Below are 10,806 nucleotides of genomic sequence, written 5' to 3' on the forward strand. Positions count from 1 at the left end.
ATCTTACGGAAGTTTAAATGTGAGTGATTAATAATAAAATAAATGACAAAGAGAGTGACTCAGCTTGTTATTCTAAAAAACTTTTGTAACTAGTACGAAATTAGGAGCTTTTCCGGTCATGTGACTTTGTATAATATGGCTATATAGAGTTAACTATTTATTTTATTTATATTTTACGAATATATAAATTATATTTTACGAATATCCAAAATTCGTAGAAATAAAGTTTTTAAGGTTGAAGGACAGGGTGACTTGCATAACAAAGTTAAACAAAAATAAATCCATGACCTCTTGCTCTGACATTATACTGTCAGAACAAGAGACAAACTATTAAATTTTGATTAACTTGGTTATGCAAGACACCCTTAGAATCCGCCTATTGGCTGAAATGAAAACAAAAAGTAAGTTGTCATATTTTATTGGCCATTGCTATGTTGACAAACACGAGTTGGATCTCAAGCGGTGGTGGCTCCGGTGGCGCCGCTGGTGGTGGTGCCTGCGCCGTCGGTGGCCGCCGCGCCCCCGGTAGTGCCGGAGCCCCCGGTGGCCCCTTGCGTGCCCTGCTCCGCCGTGCTCAGCAGGTCCGTGAATATCTTGATGAACTGGTTGGCCTGACTCGGCTCCAGCTGGCTTAGAAGATCAGTGAAGGACGACAACGTTGGCAGCGACGACGACGTTGGCACCGCCGACGCTATCGACGAAACTGAGCGAAAAATATAACATTACTTATTTACTTATGAAATTCCTATTCGGACTGACTGCTAGAATAGATTAATTTAAATGAGAATGGCCAAATCTGACCCGCTTTGCAGCCACTAACCACACCTATTTTTATTGAATGATAAAGGTGTTCTTAATGAGGGAAAAAATATAAAAAAAATCTAATCCACACGGTAAAAAAATATATCTTAGTATGAGGCAAACATCAAGTCACTAGAAAGAATTGTTCTTTCAGCACCGATATCTTCGTTCTCCCATGCCTCATAATAAAAAAAATACACCAGGATATACTGTAATGACTACACATCAGTATATGTTTCATCAATGGTTGCTCTGGCGGGTCATGGCGCCTTAGAGAAATGGCCATTCTCCTTTGTCATGAAGAATATTCTGTGGAGTTTATTTTTAAATTATTATAATTTATAGATAACAACTTACTTGGAGACGTGACTTGTGGATACGCCATCTGTAATTAACAAAATCCAATAAGCAAGGCGCATACTATGACATACAAAATATCACAAATAGCGCAATCGAATTCCTAAGAACGTAATAAGTACTCAAAACATATGACAGCACCTACCAGTGTAGTCTATCAGTACATCAAGTACAGAGCAGTCCATCTATAAAGTCATGAAAATAAAGAGTGCTATTTTGCAAAGACTTTTTGTCATTTTCATTTATTTACTTAATGTTAAATACTAACATGTAAAAGTGCAATATCGATTGATAATCTCTTTTTAATACATTTGTACTTAAGAGGAATGCAAACGACAGTTTCTTCATACAAACGTAGCCCCCTGTTCCCTCCCTGGATAATGCCACTACAGCAATAAGTTTTTTATATTTAATCTATAGTGACCGTAGCAAGGTACGTATGTTTCCTTTTTGTCAAAAATTCATTTCAAAAAAGATATTAACCTTTAAAAACCAAAAAATGGGACAGATTTTCCGCTGTGTTTCTTCTTCCATAAAACTAATTTTACATTATATTAAAAAAAGAAAAAAAACTGGGACCTAGCCTATACTTTTTTCTAAGTAATAATGAAAGAAGTAATTAAATCGATGGGATATTGGAGGACAAAACAGGGGACTACGAAACGTCGATTTAGTGTAATTTTCCTAGGTATTTTCGGCCCTTGCTGTCGCGCTTTACGGGGAAGGTCGGGCATGGCACGACAGCAATAGATCTTTGGAAAACCTAGTTTTGAATTCACGCGCTCGTTTGCATCGGTCTTAAAATACAGGTAATCCATAAAATTTAAGTTAAATTATTAGTTAGGATCCATTTTCCTTTTCATGATTTCATACATACGAGTAGTATATGGTATGAACTTCTAGTTTTCACCTGATTATATTTTTAAATGCAACCCTCTTTAGAAATCTATTCTATAGAGTTTCCTACTCAAGTTTCCAGATTTTCTACAGGGTTTCTTACGTTACGATGTGATGATGGATCTAGGCATGATACAACACACGATACGTTTGATTATAATAATATATAAACATTCATTTTTATCAAATCAAAAAACATATTGAGAAAGAAAATAGGTAATCAAGTAGGTGTAATACACTCACAGACACAGCGACGCAGGCGCACAGCACGAGGAGGGCCAGAGTGAGTTTAGACATGTTGGCGGTGGCGGTAGGCACGCTGGAACTGTGGCTCGAGTGTGATGCTACACACTGAAAACTAAGCCTTTTATACGATTTTGTTTCGCTAGTTTATTACATTTACTATCAAAAAAAGGTGATAAAATGTGTTTTTTGCATCTATTTCATGATCGAATAGGTTATCTATTTAAGTTTAACAAGGAAGTGATCGATAAAATAAACTCCTTTATTTGTACCATTAACACGTAAACTTCAACTAAAATAACTAATAAAAAAACACTGTAAACTTTTTTGCTTACCGTCGTGGGCGCGTAAGTAGAAGATAGCTTTTTGCTAAGAGTCTAAGACCAAAAACCATTCTAGTGGGGTAGTGGGCAAGGCAACCAGATCAATCAAACAGATGAGATGGTATGTAGACTTTGAATCAGTTTCATCATCATCATGATGGTGACCTGGAGCTGATCTGATGATAGAAAGGAAAGGCAGTCAAGGGGAACTCCTCATCAGTATATAGCAACTACCTCGTGATTAGGCTTGCTTGAACATAGCCAAAAAAAGTCTATGGCTTGAATGATTCGTATTCACTATAGAGTGCCAGATAAGTCTGCGGGCGGCAAAATTCGGTTCTAATTTCATATATAAAAAAAGGAGAACTGTCTACAAAATACAAAAAGAAATGAGATCCCATTAAAAACAATACTTGTCAAAAAAACCAAGTCTCGTAACTCAGTTGTTCTACGGTAAAAAGTTGTGAGATCCATGTAATACCAAGTCTTATCCCCGCACGCATCTTAATCTTAAAGATCTTTAATGTTTTATATAAATATATTGACTTGGTCATCGCACTAAATAATTTAATTAAGATGTGTTTCCATGCGATGGCGGAGTCAATATATTATTTTTGTACTGTCAAAATTAAATTATTTCTTACTTTATATAGATTTTTGTAGTCGTTTGTTTTCTGTATGTGTGGTATAGATATTTTTGAGCGTTAAGTCCGCCTTTTTTCTATTTTACTTAAAAGTTGTTATTTTGTGTCATTTTTGTTCATGGTGTAAAATAACGAGTATTCTATTCTTACAATCAGCCAATGTCCCTTACAGCCTGGAACTCCTGGCGCCCCAAGTCTCTCATTGCGGAGATCTGGTGGACGCCCTGTGGGGTGGATGCTGAATGCATTGAGGAATGGTCAGAGTCTCGCGTGGGACGCCCCGCGCGTCAGTCCGTTGCCGCAGCCCACTATTGCGCGCGCGCACATACGTTAAGCCTGACATCATGTAATTATGTATCCCCGTTTGTAGTTATGCCTTTGTACTAGGTATGCAGGTATACAACGAGCACTCAGGGTGTTGCAAACGTATACAATACATATGGCTGAAAGAACAGCATTGCAATTCTATAAAGCTAATTGTCAAAACTCGATTCTGAATCCGGAGTGACTTTTCAAATTGGCATTCTGTAATTTCCGTAGGCACATCGAATTTCGAGATTTTGACAAATGATGTATGTGATGACATATAATATGATAACTGTTCGAACGTAAAGTGAAAGGTGAAGGGAGAATGAAGATCGAAGTGAGATGTCTGCTTTACAGAATCGCAAGGCTGACTTGTTGAAAACTTTTATCCTACAAAAGTTTATACTTTGGTTCTTCTTTTATGTAGGTACTAACTGAGGATGTCCACATAAGTCAGCCACTATCATTACCAGCCGTCCATAGTCTACACACACACACACACACACACACACACACACACACACACACACACACACACACACACACACACACACACACACACACATACACACACACACACACACACACACACACACACACACACACACACACACACACACACACTCACGCCTTGTACTAATGTACTCCCTTGCGGGGTAGGCAAAGGTGCATTGCTGCACCCACTTTTCGCCAGAGTGTTATGTTAGTCCCAATGTAATAGGGGGCGGGCCTATTGTCATTTTACGGGCACATCCAAGACCCGAGAACAAATATCTGTGTTTAAACAAATATCTGCCCCAGCCGGGAATCGAACCCGGGACCTTCGGCTCAGTAGTCAGGGTCACTAACCACTACGCCATACGGTCGTCTACGTATCCAGATTACATGATCATCATCATCCTCACGACCCATCACGTCCCCACTGCTGGGGCACAGTCTCTTTCCAAAGAAGGAAGAGTTTAGGCCTAGTCCACCACGCTGGCCTAGCGCAGATTGGTGAACCCCACCAACCTAAACACAAGCAAGCTTGCGCTAAGAGAGTTGTCGGGTAAGTGGGCAACCCGACTGTCAGATGCTTTCAAGCTGCCCAAAGGCCCTCTGACTAGGCTTAACGACTGCTACCGAAGCAGCAACCGGGACCCACGGCTTAACGTGCCGTCCGAAGCACGGAAGCGGGAATACGGTCTCTACCTAATTATCTAATCATTTTCAATATTCATTATTCACCCATACATCATTCATCTAATATAAGCATACTCGTCCTATTACAATACCCCCTCTAACACCCTGTATATCCGACACCGACTCGCACTTGGCGACATTTTTCAGTTCTGAAACCGGATTATTTTATCCATAAGTAGTTACACCTTATTAACGTTAATTAATAGATACCCAAAACGGACATGAAACTAGTTATTGATAAATAAGTAGATTAATACTAAATATCTATTATAAATGAAGGAAAGAAATAGTATAAAACGGCTTAGTTTTCAGCGTGTAGCATCACACTCGAGCCACAGTTCCAGCGTGCCTACCGCCACCGCCAACATGTCTAAACTCACTCTGGCCCTGCTCGTGCTGTGCGCCTGCGTCGCTGTGTCTGTGAGTATATTTAACTGTCAACCAGCAAGAGGGGTATTATACGTTTGAATTGTCTTTCTGTGTGTGAGGGCACCTGTGTGCCGTCTTCGCGACCACTTTGTGCCCACGAATACAGGTATACATTCGGGATGCTTCATTGACCGTAAATTTAAAGCTTTCGTTTTTTTTTTGCGATTCCTCTATAAAACCTCTTTAAAGACATAGAGAATAATAAAAATAACGGCTAATTACCAGTTCGATTAATATTTAAGTATTACATAGTACTGTTACTATTTTATAGAATAAAAGGTACAACAAACAAACAAAGTAAACATTGATTTTGATTTTTGTTTAATTTACAGATGGCGGCACCACAAGTAGGTAAGTTAAGCTTATCAAGTTCTTTAACTTATCGAGGTCTAGTAAGATAGAGTAGAAGAGTATTCTAATAAGCCTCTGCTCTATACAGCCTGACCGTGAAAGAATCGTGAGCGTAGTAGCAGCGACTGGCCAGGGATTTTTATTCTTGGAAGCATTCATTTCAACTCCTGCTACTGGTACTGCGTCCATCGGACCCTCCCGGTACAGAGTGCGTGTTGTCCGACCAGCAGCACATACCTATAGGATACGGACTGTGCCTGATTGGTCAGAAGGAGAATTTTCACGCCTTGGTTCCTGTATGTGTATATGACTAAAGCTTTATTGGAATCTTTGTCTAAGGCAAAGATTCTAAGTAGGTTCTATTTGGTTCAAAACTATATGTAAAATACCTAATATACATTAGGTTTCACTGGTAATAATTATTGCAGAAGGCCTAATACTTGAAATAAGCTAGTAAGTAGTTCAACCTTATATGTATGTACTTATCAAAGATTTATACTGTAACTTTTGAAAACTCTTGCAGATTTAGAGCCGGTCGTGAGCAAGCTGACTCCCCTGGAAATTGGTAAACTCATGTTGACTCTTCTCTCGGCGGGAAAGAGCTCTGGTGGCACGTCGGCAGGGGGCGCCGAGGGGGAACCTGCTGCTGCATCCTCTTAGACACCCACCACCTATCCACTAGACAATAAGTGAGGGTCACTACATAAATTAGAAAAATACACGAACGAGTTATCATGCAATCGGCATAATGCAACGAGATAGAGTCGTGGATATCGCAGAGCTTAGGAAAAACGAAAGCGCTTGTAGTCATTCATTCGATTTCTGTAGTAAGTCCCCTGACACGTGTCCTGTAAAATGTGTGTGAAAATCAATAAAGTACTTACTTAATTTAAATATGACAACTTGTTCTGTTTTCTTTTGTTTGGAATTTGCATTAAATATATACCTTGTTTATGTACCCAAGAGAAGTCATAAAAGAACAAGAGTTGGAATCGCCAAGGGTGTCATAAATAATGTAGGTATAGGTATATGATTAAAGCCTATTTAGATAGATGATTCTGTAAAATACACCGTAAGCTCGTGATATATTGATGAGATACAGCGATAAGCCATGATGGAAGTAGTAAGTAGGTACTAAGTGCAAAGGAAAAGGCAAAGCGTACCAATTGCTTGACATTTCTTGTTTATTCGATTTCTGTAGTAACTCCTCTGACTCGTGTCCTGTAAAACGTGTGTGAAAATCAATAAAATGTTTTAAATAAGACAACTTGTTCTGTTTTCTTTTGGTTGGAGTTTGTATTTAATTCCTTGTTTATGTACCCTAGATAGCCCTAGAGAAGTCATAAAAGAACAAGAGTTGGAATCGCCAAGGGTGTCATAAATTATAAAGGTATCGGTATATGATTAAAGCCTATTCAGATAGATGATTCTGTAAAAAAACACCGTAAGCTCATATATATGTATGTCGCAGGCATCAGGGTTGAATCTCCTTTTTGGTTGAATCACAAGCTCGTTCACGTTGATTGAACAAGCGTCACAAAACGTCCAACTAGTTAGCGGATTTTAACATAGCCGTTTTAACAGCGCGAACTTAAAATCAGTCAGGTGATAATTATTATATTTTTCCCACTGCAGCGCTAGTAGTCACCAAAACAAATATGGCGTCAAACACCTGGCACAAAAAGCACCTGTATTGATATTTTTTTCAAATAAATTATCTTATAAGTGCGTGTTTTTGGTAAAATAGTGTGACAGCATGAATTTACCTATTGTAACGCCGCCGTCGGCTACGTTTAAGGAAAAAATTGAGGTGAAACTGGCTAATTATGAACACCAAAATCAAGGTACGTTGATTGTTATTGTTCAGTTAATTTGTGAGATAAGAGCTTATAACAAAGTGTTTTTGTTGACTCTTGTCTGTTCATGTTCGCCTTAACCAAACATTACAAAGTCGGCTATATCCTATTCAACGACTTCGCTGAATGACGTTCAGTCAAGACGTCGAACGTTACACTCAACCACTTGGCGAGTTGTCCTTTAGTCACATAAATTCACACAAGTGCGTCTACTTCATAGATATTGCCGACGTCCTTTCTCCTTTCATTTATAACAACCCGTTTGGTTCTTATTATATACCGAACGGTGGACATTAAAGCGGCACTTTTTTCCTGGTCCTTTTAAAAAAAATTACATCTCCAACATCCATATTTAGAGGCTCCTCATTTCCCGGTCATACCAAAGACCAATAAAATTGATCAGGAAGCCCTAAAAAGTACCAAAAGTACCTACATGTAAGAATTCACCACTTATTTAGAAGCTCAAGCCTCTATACCATATGACGATAAGTACCAGGTTTCGTTGAAATATGGTATGTTGTGTAAAATTAATAAAGTATTTTAAGTGTGAGTGTTTTCGTTTCTTTACATAACAAATTGTAACAAAATTTAACGGATACTTTATGATGTGACTGCAAGAGCGGTGGTAGCTCAGTCGGGTAAGCGCCCGCTTCTCACGCCACAGATGCGGATTCGAATCGCGGCGCTGACATGTACCAATGAGTTCTTTTAACTTAAGTACAATGTATACCATCGCTATTACGGTGAAGGAAAATATCGTGAGGAAACCTGCATATCTAGATTTAGCACATCTAGATATATGAACCCACCAACCCACAGTGGACCAGCGTGGTGGGAAATGGTCCAACTTAGGAAGGCAGTTTAGACCTTAGGGATATGCACAACGGTTCCATTCGAGAGATCCAGGTGCAGGTACTTACACCCCCACAGAGAATAGAATAGAACAGAAGAGAAGTCATAAAAGAACAATAGTTGGAATCGCCAAGGGTGTCTTAAATAATAAGGGTATAGGTACGGTGGCCTGCGCCTAAAAGTACACAGGCGGAGTTTTTAAAATAGCGATCTCAAGCTCACATGCTGCTCAAGCACATCCACATAAACACTACTGCTACACACATCACACACAACACGTCCCCGGATTTATTACAGATGTAGCTGGTCTCTTCATCATCAGGGATCGCTATTTTTAAAACTCCGCCTGTATACTTTAAGGCGCAGGCCACCGTACATGGGTATATGATTAAAGCCTATTCAGATAGATGATTCTGTAAAAAACTGTGGGTTGGTGGGTTCACATTATCTAGATGTGCTAGATCTAGATATGCAGGGTTCCTCACGATGTTTTCCTTCACCGTAAGAGCGATGGTATACATTGTACTTAAGTTAAAAGAACTCATTGGTACATGTCAGCGCCGCGATTCGAACCCGCATCTCTGGCGTGAGAAGCGGGCGCTTACCCGACTGAGCTACCACCGCTCCTAGGGTAGCCTCTCTCTAGGGTACATAAACAAGGAATATATTTAATACAAACTCCAACCAAAAGAAAACAGAATAAGTTATCTTATTTAAAACACTTTATTGATTTTCACACACATTTTACAGGACACGTGTCAGGGGGGTTACTACTGTAATCGTGTGAACAAGAAATGTCAAGCAAATGGTACACTTTGCTTTTTCCTGAGCGCTGCTATCCACGACTTTATCTCGTTGCATTAACCATGCCGATAGCATGATAACTCGGTCGTGTATTTTTCCAATTTATGTAGTGACCCCCCACTTATGGTCCAGTGGATATGTGGTGGGTGTCTAAGAGGATGCAGCAGCAGGTTCCCCCTCGGCGCCTCCTGCCGACGTGCCACCAGAGCTCTTTCCCGCCGAGGCAAGAGTCGTCATGATTTCAAGAATTTTCAATGGCGTTAGCTCTCCCACGACCGACTGTAAATCTGCAAGAGTTTTCAAAAGTTACAGTATAAATCTTTGATAAGTACATACAAGGTTGAACTACTTACTAGATTATCTCAATATTAGGCCTTCTGCAATAATTATTACGAGTGAAACCTAATCTACCTAAGTATATATATTATTTTACATATTTTTGCACCAATAACCTGCTACTTAGAATGTTTAGACAAAGATTCCAATAAAGCTTTAGTCATATACACATACAGGCCCCAAGGCGTGAAAATTCTCCCTCTGGCCAATCAGGCACAGTCCGTATCCTACAGGTATGTGCTGCTGGTCGGACAACACGCACTCTGTACCGGGAGGGTCCGATGGACGCAGTACCAGCAGCAGGAGTTGAAATGAATGCTTTCAGGAATAACAATCCCTGGCCAGTCGCTGCGATTACGCTCACGATTGTTTCACAGTCAGGCTGTATAGAGCAGTGGCTAATTAGAATACTCTTCTACTACTCTATCTTACTAGTCCTCGATAAGTCAAAGAACTTGATAAGCTAATAACTTACCTACTTGTGGAGCCGCCATCTGTAAATTAAACAGAAATTTAATCAAAATCTATGTTTGCACCTTTTATACTATACAATAGTAAAAGTACTATGTAATAAATATGAATCGAATTGGTAAGTACCAGATATTTTATTATTCCCTATGTCTTTCAAGACGTTTTATAGAGGAATCACAATAGAAACGAAAGCTTTAGATTTACTGTCAAGGAAGCCTCCCGAATGTATACTTCATTCTGTATTCGTGGGCACAGAATGGTCGAAGACGGCACACAGGTGCCCACATACACAGAAACACAATTCAAACATATAATACCCCTCTTTCCGGTTGACAGTTAAATATACTCACAGACACAGCGACGCAGGCGCACAGCACGAGGAGGGCCAGAGTGAGTTTAGACATGTTGGCGGTGGCGGTAGGCACGCTGGAACTGTGGCTCGAGTGTGATGCTACACACTGAAAACTAAGCCTTTTATACTATTTTATTTCCTTCGTTTATAATAGATATTTGGTATTAATCTACTTATTTATCAATAACTAGTTTCATGTCCGTTTTGGGTATCTATTAATTAACGTTAATAAGGTGTAACTACTTATGGATAAAATAATCAGGTTTCAGAACTGAAAAATGTCGCCAAGTGCGAGTCGGTCTCGGATATACAGGGTGTTAGAGGGGGTATTGTAATAGGATGAGTATGCTTATCTTAGATATTGTTGATGCGTTAGCTGACAATGATTAGATAGCTAATTAGCTAGAGACCGTATTCCCGACACGTAGGCGATGGAAAGCTGATGGTCATAGTGGTTGACTTATGTGGACATCCTCAGTAGCTACATAAAAGGCGACATTACTAAATTCAAAACTTTTATAAAAGTTTTTTAGAATACAATGGTGTTTGCAACACCCTGAGTGCTCGTTGTATACCTACATACCTAGTACAAACGGGTAGAC

At 39.5% G+C, this 10,806-nt stretch overlaps 1 protein-coding gene and 1 long non-coding RNA gene across 4 annotated transcripts; one reads left to right on the top strand and one right to left on the bottom strand.

The window, feature by feature from the left end:
* Positions 1 to 402: 402 nt before the first annotated feature.
* Positions 403 to 10,314, bottom strand: LOC105391522. Of its 3 annotated transcripts, XM_048623479.1 has the most exons (4): positions 3,416 to 3,563; positions 2,299 to 2,406; positions 1,159 to 1,186; positions 403 to 703 (listed from the first exon to the last, which is right to left on the bottom strand). In XM_048623479.1, the coding sequence occupies exons 2-4, from the start codon at positions 2,350 to 2,352 to the stop codon at positions 456 to 458; spliced, it is 330 nt and encodes a 109-aa protein (XP_048479436.1). In that variant the 5' UTR covers positions 2,353 to 2,406; positions 3,416 to 3,563; the 3' UTR covers positions 403 to 455. The 3 variants fall into 3 exon arrangements, with proteins under 3 accessions (XP_048479436.1, XP_048479437.1, XP_011561310.3); XM_048623480.1 differs by lacking the exons at positions 2,299 to 2,406; positions 3,416 to 3,563 and adding an exon at positions 10,203 to 10,314; XM_011563008.3 differs by lacking the exon at positions 3,416 to 3,563 and having other exon boundaries at positions 2,299 to 2,506.
* LOC125489048 lies at positions 4,942 to 6,428 on the top strand. Its single transcript, XR_007266698.1, has 3 exons — positions 4,942 to 5,173; positions 5,515 to 5,533; positions 6,057 to 6,428. It is a non-coding gene; the product is annotated as an uncharacterized LOC125489048 (long non-coding RNA).
* Positions 10,315 to 10,806: the final 492 nt, after the last annotated feature.

Source organism: Plutella xylostella, chromosome 10, assembly GCF_932276165.1.
Source record: "Plutella xylostella chromosome 10, ilPluXylo3.1, whole genome shotgun sequence".
In the NCBI taxonomy this organism is placed as follows: domain Eukaryota; kingdom Metazoa; phylum Arthropoda; class Insecta; order Lepidoptera; family Plutellidae; genus Plutella; species Plutella xylostella.